Source organism: Miniopterus schreibersii (genome assembly GCF_964146895.1).
Source record: "Miniopterus schreibersii genome assembly, chromosome: 9".
In the NCBI taxonomy this organism is placed as follows: domain Eukaryota; kingdom Metazoa; phylum Chordata; class Mammalia; order Chiroptera; family Miniopteridae; genus Miniopterus; species Miniopterus schreibersii.
Genome location: NC_138118.1, coordinates 8,082,770 through 8,101,832, shown reverse-complemented (window position 1 = coordinate 8,101,832; position 19,063 = coordinate 8,082,770). Strand labels below are relative to the sequence as shown.

Below are 19,063 nucleotides of genomic sequence, written 5' to 3'. Positions count from 1 at the left end.
CACTGTATCTAGCAGAATCTAAATCTCATTAAAGGAAGCAAATGTAAAAACAGGATTTACCTAACAGAAATCTTTATAAAAAAATGGCTAGAATTTGTCTATTAAGTGAGAATATCAGAAAATGGTAACTCTAAGCCAAATCTTATATATTACATTAAAATATAACCTGACCATCAAGAGGTCAGGTTATATGAAAAAATCTTTAATGTTTCTTATTTATCAGTACAACTTAGACACTCCATTTTCTTGAAGTGCTCTACTCTACAAACTTCAATATTAACCTTAATAATGAAAAGCCTTAAACAACCTCCCAAAAGCACAAAAATCTTACCAACGCAGTCCAAATTGACTACCAATAAGGCAAACACTACCCATCATCCTACCCGAGCCCACTGCTTCTAATGAAATACAGTTCTTTTCATATTCAGACTTCAGGTCCAGGAAAAAACAAGGGCAAAAAGAAGGGATCAATAATCCTGAAGAAATCTAAGAAAAAGATGGGGTTAACAAGTGATAGATCTGCTTTTTGGGGAAAAAAATATTTTCTTGCTTATTCTTTCCTGCATTATCTGGAAATCTCTATTAGCCCACCTCCCGCCCTATTTTATTTGAAGTATGAGTCAATTTTGCTTGTGTGAAGTTATTTGAAGTGAAGTACCCAGACACTCTGTGATTTAAAAAAAAAATCTCGGTATATCATTTTAATTATTAACTGAAAATTCAATGAAAGGCCAAAAAGAAACTTTTTTTTTTTTTTTAACCTTGTTTCTGGTTGAGAAGAACCTAAGCTCAATTTTCCATTTGACTTTATTTAGGAATAGGGCAGAGACACTTGGGAAGACCCTGTGATTTTATTATTTTATTTATTTATTTTTGCATGTTGGGGCCCGGGTTTCACCTTCCCACATCAGGTGGGTGGTGAGCTGAGGCGCCATGTGGCTCTGAGCACCAAATCTCACCCACAGCTACGGCCAAAGCTGTGATTTTCAACCAACGCTGAGACCCTGTGATTTTAGACACCTCAAATATCATGGTTTTATTTGAAAACTATGGATTTTATTAACTAGTTTTAAGATATTACAAAATAACTACATTTTATTCCAGAATTGAATGTATTTTTCAGTGGCTGTTATACATATAATTTGATAAAAATTCCCCTGAATGAGAAAATATGCTATGAAAAGTCTAATAATGTTATTTTGTACATAAATCAATCAGTGCTTTAGATAGAGGGGGCAGTCATTTATAACCAGAATAAGCCCCATTCTTTCTTTGTGGTAATCTTTCAGGCTGTTTCAAAAGGATGAAGAACACTCTGGCATAGACACACAGGATTTCTTAAAATTCTTTAGAGAAATGACCCCAGAAGTGATGAAACACTTAGTAAAATAAAAAGTGCTATAGGAATGCTCAATAATTCTCAATTAAATAAGGCTATGACTGACAAAATGCTTTAGTCATGAAGTACCCATATCATAATACTGTATTAAAAAAAAAAAAAAAAAAAGGTAAATCATTTCCTTAAATTGAGGAAGTGGCCAACGGGAGAGAAAGGCCAAGTAAGCCGGTGTGTTAAACAGATCCTATTTAAGAGAGGACGATTTTAACTACTGGCTTAGTATTTAAATGGCTAGTACGATACTGTAATATCAGGAAATAAACAGACCTGAAACATTTTAATAGATGCTATGATACCTTAAAATGAAAAAGACAAATCTTATTTCTCATCATTGACTAATAAAACTTCCAAAGTGTGAAACAAACTTTATGAAAAGGCTGCTTCTAAAAAAGGAAACCAACATCAATGAAAACATGTGAGGGCCCAGGTTTTAGGAGAGAAGTCACAAGAGAGTGAGTGTCCTGTTGCAATGACCTAGTTAAAGTGATTAACTTTACATATGGTTAAGAAAATAATGTTTTTCTTTATTTGGAGAATATATCTAAAACTCAGTATAAAACAAACAACAGAAAGGGAAACTACCATATGTCATGCTAATGCTTCCTACTTCTCCAGGTCCATGTTATCTCGGCATCTCACCTGCTGCTGTTAATGTTCTTCCACTAACATTTCCAGTGGGCCCCATTTGGAAAGAAAATAATTACTATGAGACCCTTTGGAGGTAGGTTTCAATGTTTACTGAGTAGCAGTTCTAAAAGCTTAGCAATGAATGCCCTCTGGCAAAAGAGACTGACCAAGGAAGGAAGGGAAGGATGCAGATGCTGGGGGACTGGGGGACTGGGCAGGCGGAAAGAGAGGGTAGAGAGGAAGGGGAAGGGCAAAAGCACACTGGGAAATTAGAGAGAGAGCCCTACCAATCAAGAGCCTTTGACTCCCGTGCCTCCAGATGGTCTTGGAGCCCTCCACAGAGCAAGTCAGCCTTGCTAGCTACTTGCCTACTGTCCAATTGTGAATAAAGCCCACTTAATAATTACTAATAATCATCTGTAGTCACTGCAGGATTTAGAAATCGTACACTTTGATGTTTCCCGACATGTTACAGTATCTTGTCTTTCTTATTCTTTCAAATACAAAAAGAGTTTTTTCCCACTACTGTTCCCTAAAAGTGAAAACCATGAATCAATTTCTAAAAACTTGAATGGCATTACTTATCTTACGCTACCCAAATGAGGGGCAAAAGTTATGGCATACTTATCACTGAGTGGTTTTCCTGGATGAAATCTAACCTATTCAAATAAAAAAAGTATTTAAAAAACTTGTGATACTTAAAAACTAAGTTATTATTAACTTAAAGTCTTTCCAATTTTCATCTTTACTGGCTTCAGAGGACAGAATTTATGCGAATGCTGTCCGTGTGCCTGAATACCTCTTAGTTGTCGGCTGTATTTAAAACCAGCACAAATCCAAATCGAATAAATGAGGATGCACTGAAGAGGCTGACGTTGGTCCCTAGGCTGACTCTGAAGCAGAGATGGCAATTTTTTTGATAAGGGGACAGCAATGCTGCTTCCCAGTAAGATTGTGGTTCACAGCAAGAATACACTGACTGCCACATTACAGTAATTTTCTACGTAAGACAGTGTAAGCATTAGAAAGCGCTAATAAATACTTTGCACCATGGAACACACACAAAAAAGAATGGTGTTCATTCATAATAAGTAGAATTGCTGGACAAAGGATATAAGGAGCATGGAAATTTTATGAGGCACATGGATAAGGTGATTGCTAAAACAGGCATCACAAGAGGTAAGATAATTTAAAGTAATAATAATTTTAAAAAACTCCATTACCTGGTGTTTGGAAACCAGAGATATCTAAAAAAAAGTAAACCTCAGAGTTCTCACAGGATTCTGTGAATATTTTTTTGGGGGAGGGAGCAGTGAATTTATAAGGAAGTTTGCTTTTATGTAAGATATCCTTAATATATAAAGAAACATCTAAAAGAAACTCCAATTTATAACATTTCCCCACTAAAAATCAAAGTTAAACCATGTTACTCATGTCAAACATGCTACTCCTCAGCAACAGCTTCAGTTACCTGCACCCACAGTTTATAAAAAGAAATTTAGTCTAGTCTATTGCTTTAAGGGAATAAAGGACATTCACACTTTCCAAACTATAATAAAAAGAGATAGTTACAAGAAAAATATTAAGAATAAAAATAAGCTTATTCAAGTTTAGTGACTTCCTGAATGTGATCTGTCTCGTTTGCCTAACCTGACACAGCCTAACCTGCTGTCAACCTTCCACTGCACACATATACAGAGTGCTGCTGTTCTTGGGAGACCCTAACAGACGGGTGGCAGCTAATGACAAAAGGTACATGGGAAAAATTTAATTGAAGTTTAATAATTAGAATAACCGAGTAAACAAAACAACCTTGGGACAGGAAGTAAAGCATCTGGAAGAGGCATTGCAAATTTTTAGCAATGTCTATGCATTTAAAAAACCCTTGGATGTTAAAAATCCAATGCTAGGTATTAATTTTAGATCAGAAAAAATTATATCCAGTCTTTAAACACATAAGTGTTCTTTGGCTCACCTTAAAAAAAATTCCTATTCAATTTAACAAACATATATAAGCAAACATATGTTCAATATAAGCAAACATATGTGCATTTTCCTTTGTCCCTACCCCCCTACACTCTCACACATATAATATGTTTCAGTGGACAGGAAACGCACCATATCCCCCTGCCTGGATGGGTGTTTTTGGAGAAGCACAAGCATACAGACTAAAATCCTCTGTTTGGAAGCCAGCCCGATTCAAGGAGGGTTCTGATGCACTGCGGTGAATTTTTGGCAATGAGCGGGCCAGCAGCTCAATAGAGGCGAGAATCTGGGGAAAAAAAAAAAAGACAGAATGAAAATCTAGGTGGTATTAACCTTTAAGAGCCCCATCATAATTTACAGTAAAGTACCTGAAATCTTACAGTGTTTTCAGTATTATTCTAAATGCTAGAAAAATATTTGAGAAACTGATATTTTTCCTTAAAAAGAAAATTATCAAACTACTACAACTTTAATCTCTGTAAAATGAATGGGGAAAGTCACCCATAATTAGCTTTGATTTACATTTTAGATCATTTGTCAGCCTTGAACAGTAAATAACAAAAAATTTTAAACCAATTACATGCCTATTTCTCACAGATCACAAGTCTGTTTTGGGGAGATGGGAGCATAAATGAGTAAAGCACTATGTGACCTCCTAACAGAACCATCAGAGCAACTCTGTCTTTAAAGAAACTTAGTAATGGGAAATGTTCTACACACATTATTAAAAGCATGACCCCAAAGACGCAGACTGCTAGTGGCATACGAGTGTGAAGTGACAGGTGAGAACCCAAGAGAGGAGGAGAAGACAGGAAAACTCACCATAGAAATTCAGCGTATTTTAAGGTATAAAGAAACAAGTTATGACTCTTCAAGGCATACAGTGTGGTAATGTATGAATGTAATCATGAGACATACGTATAAAGGGCTTAGCACAATGCCTGGCATATAATAAGTACTCAATAAAACTTTAGCAGCCATTATTATTTTTCTGAGCTACCAAAACTTTTTTTTTTTTCTTCTTTTTAAAATTGGGTAGCCAATTGGATTTTTAAGTTTTGTAACCTTTGAATTTTTTTTTTTTTTTTAAATGTATCTTTATTGACTTGAGAGAGAGGAAAGAAGAGGGAGAGAGAGAGAGAGAAACATCAATGATGAGAGAGTCATTGATAGGCTGCAGCCCGCAATCCGGGCATGTGCCCTGACAGGGAATTGAATCCCGATTGTCTGGATCCTAGGTTGATGCTCAATTGCTGAGCCACGCCTGGCCGGGCCAAAACTCTTTAAAATTTAACTATAATCTGTATAATGATTAGTATAAAAAGGTGAAAAAGCAAGCAATGTTACAAATTTTTAAAAATTACAAGCATAACACACAAATAAAAGTTCAAATAACAGGAAAAGTATAAACCCTTCCTTCCAGGGGTAACCGCTGTTGAAGAGTCTATACTTTCTTCGGGACCCTTCCTTTGCATAATATGCACATATGGAAACAGCTCACCTCTACACTCACCACCATTTAAAGTGGTATCCCACACATCTCTGGCTGTGTTGCTTTTTCCCTGTGATATCCATGCCATCTACAGAGCTACCTTGATCTCTATGTCTTTGATTTTCCCTTTTACACTCAAACATTACTGTACGTATCTGAATACTTGTGGAAGCAGGTTCTGTAGTACAGGTTTTCAGGAGTGAAATTATCAGAGCAAAGGGTATATGTAATTTAAGTTTATGGATCCTACCAAGTCCCTTCTAAAGGCCCAGTCAATTTACATGCCACCAACACTGTTAAACTTAAAGGGAAGGATCTTCCTCCATTCCCAGCATGTTCCCCATGCTGGCTACTGCCAAGCTGAGGGGCAAAATCAAAACACATTTCACTACTGTACTGTTCTGCATTTTAATGACTATCACTGAACTCTAAACATTTAGGCCTAAGTTCATTCACATTTGTATCTCTTCTGTGAGATGCTAATTCATACCCTTTGCTTATTTCCTATTGATTATCTTTGACTTATTGATTTGAAGAAGCCCTTTGTACAAGTACTTAATCTTTGTTATATATGCTATAATTATTTTTCTCTGTTTAACTTTCAGTACTATTTTTACTATATAAAAGCTTAAAAACTTTGAATGGAGTAATACCTGCTAATCTTTTCCTTTATAACTTCTGAATTTTATCTCTTGCTTAGCAAAGCTTTTCCTACCTCAAGGTTATAAAAATGATTTCATTTTTTATACAGTTTTATTTTTTACATGTAAATCTTTAGCCACTTAAAATTTGTTTGTGTATGGTGTGAAAAGAGATCCTCTAATGAAAATTTAAAAATAATACTTAAAAGGGGTAGCCTTCAATAATCTGGAAAATTCATGTATGGATTTCATTTTCTGATACCATGAAAAGAATGAAATGTTATTTTTATTTAGGAATATGAACATTTTGTCCCTTTAAACACCCTTTAAAAAGTGGGCCTAAGCATATGATTTGCATTATTAGTCTACATCAACCTTGTTAAGTAGGAAACCCTAGCACCTGGGATGTGAAAAGAACATGGTGTGGGGTCCTGCTGACACTGGCCAACAATACTGGCCTTTTACTCTGATAGCACCTTAAAGCAGTTATTTTCTGGGTTAAAAATACAACTCTTTCTCAAAAGAATTCCAATTTGTAAAACATATATCTACTCAAACAGTTAGCCTCCCCTCCCCACTCTGAGATAGCCCCTGAAGAGACTTGGTAAAACAATAAATTCCATCTTTAATTCTTTTTTTATTTTTAAATCCCCACTCGAGGATAATTTTTCCCATTGCTTTTCAGAAAGAGTGGAAGTGAGAGAGACAGAGAGAGAGAAATATCAATGGAGACACACACTGGTGATTGGTTGCCTCCCACTTGAGTGCCAATGGGGGCTGGGGATTGAGCCTGCAACCGAGGTATGTGCCCTTAGCCAAAATTGAACCCGGGACCCTTTAGTCTGCGGGCTGACGCTCTAATCACTGAACCAAACTAGCTAGGGCTATCTTTAATTCTTTAGATGGGGATAAAAGGTTCACTCACTCCTGTTAACAGTGGCCTTTGTCGAAGAAACTTAGTTAGGACTGCGTATTCAAAGGCATAGGTTTAGAAAGGACCAACTCAGTAATTACGGTAGCTGAGTAACTATGGGAGTCAGCACTTCCCATTTGAAAACTGTAGTGACTGACTGAGACACATTTATACAGTTCTATCAGGAATTCCGAAGCATCATAAAACACTACCAGTGGGCTACTATGTTACAATATCTACTACAGCTAAACTTTCTAAGCTTATTCAGGTAATTGTTACAGTTTGTGAGGCTTACTGAAAGATTATTAATTTAAGGGCTTTAGCCTTATAACAGAAACAGATAAAAAGGAATGGAAAATATCCAAAAATCAGAGAAAGGCAGACAGTGCTGACAGCTGCCTTTTCCTTTAGACCAGGTGGAATGCCCCTCAAAAAGATCTAGTATTAAAGGAAAGTTTTGAATTTGTTTATTTTACCATCAAGAATAATTAAAGCAGCAGTACTCAAAGTGTGCTCTGTGGAAAAGTTATCTTCATCATAACACTAAGGTATTATTTGCCTTTGTCACTGTCATTATTTCATAGGTATAAGTGGTGTTTTCAGAAGCTACATGATGTAAGATATTACATCATAATGAATGCAAACCAGAGAATCCAGCTGTCTTCTTTCTGCAGAGGTCTGCAAAAAACGTAAAACAATGCTACTTTTCTCACTCATTTAAAAAAATAATTTCTGTTGATTTCAGAGAGAGGAAGGGAGAGGGAGAGAGACAGAAACATCAATGATGAGAGAGTCATTGATTGGCCGCCTACTGCACACCCCCTGCTGGGGATCGAGCCCATAACCTGGGCATGTGCACTGACTGGGAATCGAACTGGGATCTCCTGGATCATAGGTCAATGCTCAACCGCTAAGTCACGCCAGCCAGGCCTCACTCATTTTTTGTTTTGTTTGGGAAAACACAATTAACTTCATAAAAATATTACTTAACATGTAACAGTTTTATTATGTTTAAATAAATTTATAAACATTTTTAAAACTTAAAAACTTAATTTTAAGTTCTAAAATGGTAATTAATAATTACTTATATACAAAAGCTCTTTGGGGGTCTTTAATCGTTTTAAAGTGCGTAAAAGCGTTCTGAGACCAAATGTTTGAGAATGGCTAGATAGAAGCGAAGTCCTTCTGAACATTGTGAACTGGAACCCCCAGTTTTTAAGGTAGTACCACTGTTCAATCTTTATGAAATCATCTCTGTGTCTACTTATTTGGAGTCTGAACATAATCACATGAATCCAAAGCCATGAACTACAAACTGTGCGCTCTAAAAAGTGGTTAAAAATCTGCACCTGAATATTAGTCTGTCCTTTTAGGTAAGATAAAGTTTTTTCTTACTTGGGGAAAGAGTGGTCTCTCATCTCTCTTCTTTTTTAGGCACTCTGCCATTAATCTCTTCATGGCTTTTGGGCAGTTACTTCGTACCTTACTGAGATCTGGAGATAGATACCCTCGTCCCACCATAAAAATTATCTAGGAAGGAAAAAAAGGCAAATCATAAAACTTGTAGATCTACAAGTTGAAAAATACACAAACATTGAAAATTCAACAAGCTGTACACTTAAGGCATGTGTACTTTTCTGTATGTACACTTCAATGAAAAGTTTAATAACACAATGCTAATATTCTGATGCCTACGTATACACTGGGAACCAGTATTTCATGGGCTGTAAGCTGAAATCTTCATGACCCCTGGGCTCTTGTTCAGGTCTCTTCAGGGTTCCCTATACTCCAGCTGCTTCATCCAATCCATCTTCCCACTGGTAGGGTCATCGTGCTAAAACAGATCAGATTAAGCCTCTTTTCTACTTACATAATTTATTGGCTATAGTGCTAAGTCCTTTATATACATGTAGCAGGAAGCAAAAAAGTTAACCTTTTAGAAATTGTTTTTACATCAGCATTTTGAACTCTTTTGCTGAGGAAACTCTACTGGGGCATTTAGTTGTATAAATCTGAGAATCAGAGCTTCCTCCAGAGAGAACCAAAGTCTTCTGTTTAATAAGTAAAAAGGCTCGTCTTCTCTGTGTGCAGAGATTTGTAATTGTTCTAATTTCTTAATTTTTGGCTCTTTTGAAGGTGGTCAGAGACAGATGCGAGGATTCTTGGGACTCAGAGAGGAAAAAGGGGTTTTACTCTTAGAGGGAACTGGTCCAAAAGGGACAGACTAGAGGCTGATGTAGAGAGAGCCAGTAAGAGATCTCGTTACAGGGCAGAGCTAATAATCTTAAGGAAGCCAAGTTTGATATCCTACTTTATGTTATTTCCTATTTGGCGCTGTAACCACACTTGTTGAACTATAAGCTGACTGGCTAAGTACCACTAACGTGAAGGTATAAAGCAAATCCTCCTCCTACTTTACAGAAGTTACCTTCTACCAGCACAGAATTTCACTGCAGTACCCAGCTCCAGGGCGCAAAACTGCTGGGGTACCAAAGGGACACTTCCAAATACTGGTGTCTAACTGTACTCCAATGGATGGGTAACATTCCCTTTACAAGACAGCTGGTTTCCAATTCTTTGCTTTTGTTAAATTATTGAATTGTCAGCTGATTATTAAAATAGTTATTAATGACAAATTATTATGTAATTTTGGTATGTTAAAGAAATGAGTTCAAATAACGGAGTGGTATGGTGGATGGTAAAGAATTAATCTTGCCCACGTGGAGGGCTGGCCTTTGCCTTTGGTTCCTGGGAGATAATCCCTAACCCTTTGGAATGTCCTGTCTGGTAAGAGTGTCTTTGTTTACCTGGGGCCCTGGGAGATGTCAGACAGTCTATGCTAAGAATGTGATTTATAGAGGGAGCTTGGACTCATGTGGTACCGGCTTGCCCTCTGGAGGGGCTGAAAACTAAGGTTGGCCACAGAGGTGGTAAAGCATATCTACATGGCTGAGTCCCAATAACAACTCTGAACTCCAAGGCTCAAGCAAGTTTCTCTGGTTGGCAATATTTCATCCCTGTTGTCACAACTTGGGTGCCAGGAGTATTTAGTGCTGTCCACAATTCCCCTGGGAGAGGCAACTGGAACCTCCATACCTGGAACTCTCCTAGATCCTTCCCTATGTGTCTTCCCTGGGCTGATGTTAATTTGTATTGCAATAACTACCTGTGAGAATTAACAACTTTCAGTGAGTTCTGTGAGACTTAGTGAATTACTGAACCTGAAGGTGGTCTTGGGGACCACTGAACTCTGCATACAGTTATAACGAAACCCCTGATTTTCTCATCTTCTTACTTATTTGTGCAATATTTCTCAGTGGAAAAGGACTGATGCTAAGTCCAGTTCATTCTAGCAAAAGTCATATTTATCCACAGATACATAAATGAATTGAAAAGAAAGGCAACACGTTGTTCAAGATACACATTTCCAATAAAATTTTACCTTCAATATTTTTATGTAATCAAAACTTGTTTTCATCACTTATAGTTATTAATAATGGAATAAGTCACAAATTAACAACTCATACCTGATAAAACCACAGGAAAAAATTTTAAAATTCTAAACTTAAATACTTTTGGTTGTTGCAGAGATGTAACTTGAGTGATCAATAAAAGAATTTAAAGCATAAAACTGTGTTACATTAGGATAAAATTCTGCTGGGAAAGTAGAATACACGTAGTTCACAGAGGAAAAAAAAGAGCCATGAAAAATTTCAAAAAAATTAATGAAGAACTTTTGTATTCTTTAAACAAGTGATGACAGGTATCAAATCAGTATGGCTTTTAGATTTTATTGGGTATATTTAAAAGACGGCTATCATGGCTGTATTTTGAAATGTTAATATAATACACAGGAAACTGCATTCTTCGCAGTTATTTAAACTTAAGAGAGAGTCCTTCTTGGATGTAATTTATGGATAGAAGATTCAAGTGGCATATACGCTACAAAATCAGTAGCTTAGTTTGAAATTCTGGGGCTGGTTGTTTTTATTCTCAATCTGCACTCAGCACTCCTGGCATCTCTACCCCTTCACTCACTCCTCTGTATACAGCTTGCTCACTCCCCTGCACTGCCTCAGAACCGTAAACTCCACCGAGTGCTCAGCCTGTGTTTTATTCATCTCTGTATCCCTCTATATCCCACAGTGCTTTGCATTTAGTAGGTATCAAAAAAAATTTATTAAAATAATTTGTGTATTGATAAGACACTGGTACTTATCATTTCCTGTCTCTTGAGAGCTTTACTTAGCACCCAGCCACCACGCTGTGAGCAAGTCCAAGTTTCCTGTGAAAAGATCTTCACATAAAGACCCAGGTGGAGAAGAACCGAGGGCTCTGGCTGGGCTTCCACCTGACAATCTGGTAGCACCTTGTAGGTTTGTGAATGAGCCATTTTGGAAGCAGATTCTTTAACACTCAGCGGATCTACCCCAGACTATACCATGTGAAACAGAGATAAGCCTTCACCACTGACAGCAGCCCAAATTGCAGATGCATAATTTGCTTAAGCCACTACGTTTTAGGTGGTTTGTCATAAGCAGTAAGTGGAATACACTTGAAACAACAGGTCAACATGTTATTTTCTTCTAAGGTGACACAGCACTTCTCCAAGAAAAGAAAACCATGAAGGTAGACAGTTAATATACATAGCTAATGAGCACATTATTAATCTCAACTTAGAAGAGAAGCTGTACTGAAAAAGGGAAGAATACAGTAATTAGAGAACAAACTGGAATCATAAAGAGGAAAAAAAAAAAAGAGCAGTTTCTCAGATTTTCAGCACTAGGGTAACTAAAGAGGCATGCTACTCTGCAAAGCAACACAGGACTGGTCATCCCTCAAGGTGCTAAGAGACCTGTTTTAGATTTTTTTAAAAAATTGATTTCAGAGAAAGGGAGAGAGATAGAAACATCAACGATAAGAGAGTCACTGATTGGCTGCCTCTTGCACACTCCCGACTGGGCGTGTGTCCTGACCGGGAATCGAACCAGGATCTCCTGGATCCTAGGTTGATGCTCAACCACTAAGCCACGCTGAATGGGCAAGAATCTGATTTTTATAACTGGAAGGAATTCTTTAGTCCAATTTCTTATTTTTATAATTGAAAAATAAATCAAAAACCACCTAGAGAGATATTGTGGCCAGGTTATGCAGGTTGTGAGTCCCAGGTCTGCCATTACATCACACTACTTTACCAGAGTCTGCCTTGAATTCACTGCCACTAAATTTACTGCCTCTACCTCCGATTATAAGGGTGAGAGCATAGGGGACTAGTTCCTGTTATACAGGAAAAAAGCAGCTTTCCCATCTCCCATGAAAAAGAACAATATTCCCAGATTTTCAAGCAGAAGTCCCATCTGAGAGCCATGGAGATCAACGTGTAAGAGAAAGGAAGAAAAACCAAAGGAAAGGGATGAATGAAGTAATAACTATGGTCACACACACTTCACTGAGGATGACTAGAGTTATCAATTCAAAAGAGGGAGTTTCATGGAAAGTGCCACTGGAAGAAAACAGATGAGAAGATAATGAGGATGGTAATGGGAAGAGGCTATCATTCCTTTTTTTAATGATTTTTAAAAATAGATTTTTAGAGAGAGAGGGAGGGAGAGAAACATCGATGTGAGAGAGAAGTACCAATCGGATGACTCTTGCACCTCCATGAAATGTGGGGTCGAGCTTGCCACCTGGGCATGTGCCTTGACCAGGAATCGAACTGGCAACCTTTTGGTACACAGGACGATGCCCCATCAACTGAGCCACACTGGCCCGGTGAGTATACCATTCTTTTACCTCCATTTTCTTTATCAAATTCTTAACATGGTTTTAGGCTGGCAAATTCCACAAGCCTCTAACTATACTACCGGAAAGAATAAGTAGTAAAGGCCTTACCCTTCTGTTGGTCACTCATTTCTCTCACGGAAAGTAGGCCCAGGTGACATCGCTTCACTTACTACACTCCCATGGGGGACAAAGTACCTAAAATGCCAATAACTCTGGAATGCTTTTATCTGTATTTTGGAGGTAATAACACTTGTTTTCATAATATAATTTTATTGTTTTATTAAAATAAGCATATTCACTGGCAAATGGATGTCATCTAAGCTCACAAATTTTTGTTATTTGTAGCCTCTATGATAAATCAACTAAAACTAAACTAAAATTTCCATGTAATTCCTCTAGAGAAATACTATGCACAGGAAAAGTGAACATGGCACAGGGGATTGTGCTGTGTGGCCGAGGAAGTAAGACTGCAAAAGGCAGAGCTCACAAAGCTTGCAAATTAGAGACAACAATCTTGCTACTGAGACTGCTGTCATCAGATCAACATCTCAGGGATCTAGAATCTGCTACAAATACAATAAGTAATATGTTTCGATTACATTTTTTAGCTAGCATTGTGGTCCATCCTGAATCTAAGTTTTATGTGGGCTTAAAATTCAGATCATCAGAAGCCAGGTCATAGGTTTTTTTTAAAACACTCAAAGCTAACATTCTAAAGGTATGAAATAGTTAGAAAGACCAAATAACTAAAAAATTAGTTTTGTGTTGACTTGAATAGAAATATAGTCATTTAAAATTTTTTTCAAAATACAGAATTAAGACCACTATTGGGTAAGGGCCACATGAGCATATACCAAATACATGATAACTTAGATGACCCCTCTGACATCACATGACAGTGAAAGTTCCTAGTGAGAAAGCTACTTAGAGCTACCATCAAAAAGACTGGGAGTTGAGCCTTGGACTAAAACACACAGTACTTAAATGAAGTAACACATTTACACATAAAACTATCATTTCACTAGGCTGGGAGGTTATGATGAAACACATAAAATGTTTGCACTTTCAAAAAACAAAAATATCTTCAGATTGCTGATTCTCGACTTTGGTATGTATCAGAATTCCCTGGGAAACTTACTACAAATGCAGGTGCTCAGACCCTATCCCACTGAATTAGAATCTGCTCCAGCATCTCCCCTTTTTTAAACAAATTACCCAGGTTATTCTGACACAAACCACAGTATAAAGTATAAATATTATTTAATCACAGTTCATATGTCAACTAATTTTTTTATATTAACAGTGTAACTGCAATCTTTCCCCCCTCCCCTCTCTCTCTCTCTCTCACACACACACACACACACACACACACTTAGTTTTAAAAGTTGAGGTATACAAGATAATTTCAGTAAAGACAATTCCTTTTCTTGGCCAGTGTTAAAAGCCTAGGTGAATTTAATAAACTGGGATAGAAAAGGCAGAGTTGCATAAGGCTACATTAGTACATTTGGGAAGGTAAGGGACAGAGGAAGATAGAAGTTAAAAAATTCCCTCCTACTAGAATTCTCATTATTGAAAAATGAAAGCACGATGTCACAGTTCTTCCAATTACCTAGTTTTAAAAATTAAAAAAAAAACCAACCCTGAGAAACCTTAATGATTTTAAAAGAATCTGCTATAAAGAAGCTCATGGCTGAGTATCTGCTCAAGTAGCACACTCTGTGAGAGAGTAAAAGGTGCTGTGGTAGCAGAGTTCATGCTTCTAATTGTGTCATGGTCAAGAAGCACGAGGAACAGCGATTGTTGCATCTCCAGGTTCAGAAGATCAGGAATTTCACTCCATTACAACACTTAATTAAGGATATTGAAAGGAAAGGCCTTACATGCTGCTATTACTACAAAAGTATCTAAAAGGTATCTACACTGGTAAGAAAGACCCAGAGATCTACCTTTCATACTTATCCAGGATTTAACACTTCTTTTCTACAATGAACTGGAACTTTATATAAATAGTAAAATAAACCCCAAGAGATGGTGAATATTTACCTGGTCCCTGTTGTTGATGTTTGAATAAGGTAACTGTCCAGTCATCAATTCATACAGAACTATCCCAAACGCATATACATCTGATTGAAAGCTATATGGGTTTTTATCTTGCATTCTGATTACTTCTGGTGCCTGTTAGAACATAAAAAGAAAAATATTGTTTATTCTTTTCTTCAACTGAATAAAGATGGAAAATCAAACTATTACTATTCCCAGAAAAATGCTTTTATCATTAAATAACCCATCCAATGTGTAATTAATTCTCTTATTAATGGTCAAAGAAATATAACTGATTAAGAAAGAGTAAAAAATGCCCTGTAAACTCTAAAAGAGGCAGTACTAGCTGGGATTCTTTCTACATTACTAGTGTTTTTACAATTTTAGCAGCCACCCGCTTTTACACAAAATACTGTCATTGCCATTTGAATTCCTCCCTTGACTTACCTATCAAGAATCAGCTCCCATTTCCCATTCCTGATTCAGCAAAGAAATACTATGCCTGTGGGTTGTAAGCTGTTTGGAGCAGTACAGCCATTATGGTGAATGTCTCAGATTTAAGTCTTTCCATTGGTGCAAACGACTCTCAGGGCACCGTACACAATAGTGGTACAATTTCAAGATAGACCAACTCAAATCCCTTTCCTGACTCCAAAAGTGGCATAAACAGGCAAAGGGTGTCTTATCAGTAAAAGCAATCGGCAATGGGTGGATTCAGTTGAAGATGGTATAAAGAACCTTTTGGCTGCTACTTCTTGCGCAAAGATATGGACCAAATCATATTTGCTACATTTTCACACATTTCAGTCACTGATTTCTTATTGGCTACTTACATGAAATACAACAAATGGCTGGTTCAATATTAGCTTTAAAGAGTTCTTTCACTTTGAATCTTCCGTATTGTTTCATTTGAAAGGAATTAGCGAAATTGCAGGGTATTAATAAACACTTTGTGATAACATTAATTTGATATCAAAACCAGGACTAATTGCAAAAATGGCTGAAAGACCTGGGACAAGAGTCCTGGCTATTGGTCAGAGTGAGGCAGGTGAGACTATCAATAGCACAAGGTAGGCAATAATGGCACTAGCCTCACCTGCAAATCAGCCTCACTTGTACAGCCTTGAACCCTTCTTAAAGTCCATACTACGTCTCAGCCCAATAATACAACATCAGAATCTGGGGGTGCATTATTAGTTTTTAAAGCTCCCAGGTGATTTTAATGTCCAACCAAGGTTGAGGACCACTGATGGAAGATGTGTGGGAGGGAGATCCTGATGAGAGTGAAAGGACAGGAGTGAAGGAGAGGGTCATATCTACTTGTTTTTGTCTTACATTTTACTGATACTGCTTTTCAGTACAAAATAAACCACATTACAACTGTGATGCAATGAACAAGCCCGAATACTGAGAGGCTGGTTATGATACAGGCATAATTTTCAAAGCCAGAACAGAGTTTTTGTGAGGGACAGGGTAATAAATCAATTGAAAATTTGCCTTTAAACTTTAGTTTTACCTCACTGCCTCACTGTTGTTGGCAGATGGCTTGATGAAAAGTTGTATGTCATCTATTTACAAGAAATGCATTATTAATCCTCAGTTAATTTACTGATTTAATTGTAAAACTTTTTTTACACAAAGGTTTCTTTCTCCTCTAAGATATAAATAAGGCTGAGAAGACTACTGTAAATAATTCAGAGAACTATATAACCTTCGTTCTGACCAAACTCTTCTTTCCTAGTCTATGGATATTTTAAGTTTGTTTCTGAAGGCACTATCAACCCAAAAGGATTTATTCAACAATTAAGTGTACTATTGGCTAATCTCTTAAAACTCAGCTTGGTGAAATAAAAAATGAACCCATCTATTCAGGTATCAACAAAAAAAGAAATTAGAAGAAAATATAAAACTTCATGTGTAATAATCTATTGAGGTTTCAGAGAAAGGATAAACCTGAAGACCTGACTGAGCCTCTCTCCTATACTAATTAAAATAAACACACCTCTGAAACATGTATCAATTGTTTCTTTATAATTTTAATGCTTTTGCAATATCAGTACTTTAAAATCTGCTGCCCCCTCTTCTTAGGATACTGCTGCCATCTTTTTTTTACAAAGTGTGTGCCTTAAAGGGCCTGAGATCTGCATTACAATTATTAATTAGTCTCTTGTTTTTAATTATTTATTAGAACAGCTAAACATATAGTAAAGAAAAATTCATGCTAGCTCTAATGCCTGAATCTTAGAAATAGAAGTGGCGTTAGAAATCCATGAGTGCAGCCCAACATTAAAGATGGAGACTTGGAGGAGGTTAGAAAAGGTGCAGGTAAGAGTCACACAGAGCATTAGCGTACACACCTCCTAACTCTTAAGTCCAATCTCCCTCCCACCTTGCAGCTTGCCCTAATTTCAGTTATTACTGCAAGAAGTCATAGCTCAATTTAACCCTAGGCTTATCTTGACTAATTCAGAATCCTACCTTGCAATTCCCTTCCTGAGAGTTCAAAGAATTTAGGCAAAGGTGGCTTTGAAAGCCCCTTGCAGCTTTTCTGTTTCCAGCAGGGTGTCCCCAAGTGCAGGTTCTGTTATTAAAAACTGCACTAATAGTTTTGGGACACCCTGTATTCAGCTTAGAGCAGCAGTTTTCAAACGTTTTGGTCTCAGTACTCTTACAGTCTTGAAAATTACTGAGGACCCCCCAAGGAGATTATGCAGATTATATCTGTGGATAAATAATCATATTAAAACAACTGAGAAACTACTAAAATATTTATTAATTCATTTAAATAATAAAACAGCAACCAGTAAATGCTAACACAAATCATGCATTTTTAATGAAAAATAACTATATTTCCAAGAAAAAAAAAAAACTTTAGTGAGAAGACCAGTCCTGAAATTCTGTTTGGTTGAACAGTAGCCAGTTTGGGTTAATACACATTTGCTTCTGCATTTAATCTGTTGTGATGTGTATGAAGAACAATCTGGTCTTACACAAGGATGACCTTGGGGACTTTTAAAAGGGTCTTGGGGCCCCTTTTGAGAACTACTGGCTTAGAGAGTGACTCCTAGACTGCCCTGTTCATAGCCTGCTGAAGGTAACTGCACAGATGTTTTGGTTCCCTTCTTTCATATGTTCTTTCTTCTTTTTTACAAAGTAGAAACAGGAATAAAGAGAGAAAGAGCGAGCTATGCAGGGCAGCACAAAGCTGACAGTGTTAAAAATCTACCTCTCATATTTTTGCCTCTGCTCTTCCAGGTGCCCCATAATTATATGGTTCTTTCTAGTGTAAAGAAAGTAACTTTCCAATTTAGGCTTAAATAAGACTGTGAAACAGCCTCTCGCTCTTTTTTTTTTTTTTTAAATTAACTTTTTCAGAGAGAGGAAGGGAGCGGGGAGAGAAAGAGAAACATCTATGGGAGAGCCCTCATGCATACTGGGGATGGATCTGCAACCCAGGCACGTGCTCTGACAGGGAATCAAACCAGCAACCTTTTTGTGCTCGGGAAGACGCCCCACCGGCTGAGCCACACTGGCCAGGGCAAACAGCTTCTCTCTTAAAAAGAGGAGTTCTCTTCACAAACCTTAATAATGGCTGCAGATCACACCTGCTTAAATTGCATACTTTTTTAAAAACAGTATAAGGAACATTTGGAACAAAAAATATTCTAGAGACAATTTAAATAAACGTATTCAAAAATACATATTTTTGAAAGATACTGAAACTAGTTTCATAATATTCTTTTTGAAGATAAACAAAAAAGTTAAGATCTATTTACATAAATAATAAGATCAACGTTGACTTTTGTGAATACTGGGAACTATGAAAACACTATAGTTAGACTTTCAATGACTTTCTAGTACTCCGCAGCATCTCAGGGTCCAAAAAATTAATGGAAAAAAGCCTCAATTCTTACCATCCACAAGATGGATCCAGACAACTGTTCAAACTGATGGGACCCACTCCATCGAGATTTCACTGTGGCTAGGCCAAAGTCACCTATTTTTACTGTGAGGTCTTCATGAAGAAAGATATCTGTGGTGCAGTAAGTAAAGGAAAACCATAGATCTCACTTTCCTGTCAGAGCAAGCATCACAAAAAATTTAGGTAAGAGATATAATTTCTGTAATTCTGTAATGTTAATGAGGTCTATTTAGGCCTGAATAACCTGCTTTTAAGG

The 19,063-nt window shown here is 37.0% G+C and overlaps 1 protein-coding gene across 2 annotated transcripts in view; it reads right to left on the bottom strand.

The window, feature by feature from the left end:
* BRAF (B-Raf proto-oncogene, serine/threonine kinase) overlaps window positions 1–19,063 on the bottom strand; it is a 117,029-nt gene that overhangs the window by 8,721 nt on the left and 89,245 nt on the right. Inside the window, exons 15-18 of one of the 2 annotated variants that reach the window (XM_081148063.1) lie at window positions 18,800–18,918; window positions 14,889–15,020; window positions 8,454–8,588; window positions 4,134–4,298 (exon numbers count right to left, since the gene is read on the bottom strand). In XM_081148063.1, coding sequence (XP_081004189.1) covers window positions 4,134–4,298; window positions 8,454–8,588; window positions 14,889–15,020; window positions 18,800–18,918 — 551 coding nt within the window. The remainder of the gene's footprint in view (window positions 1–4,133; window positions 4,299–8,453; window positions 8,589–14,888; window positions 15,021–18,799; window positions 18,919–19,063) is intronic. The other variant, XM_081148062.1, reaches the window with a different exon arrangement.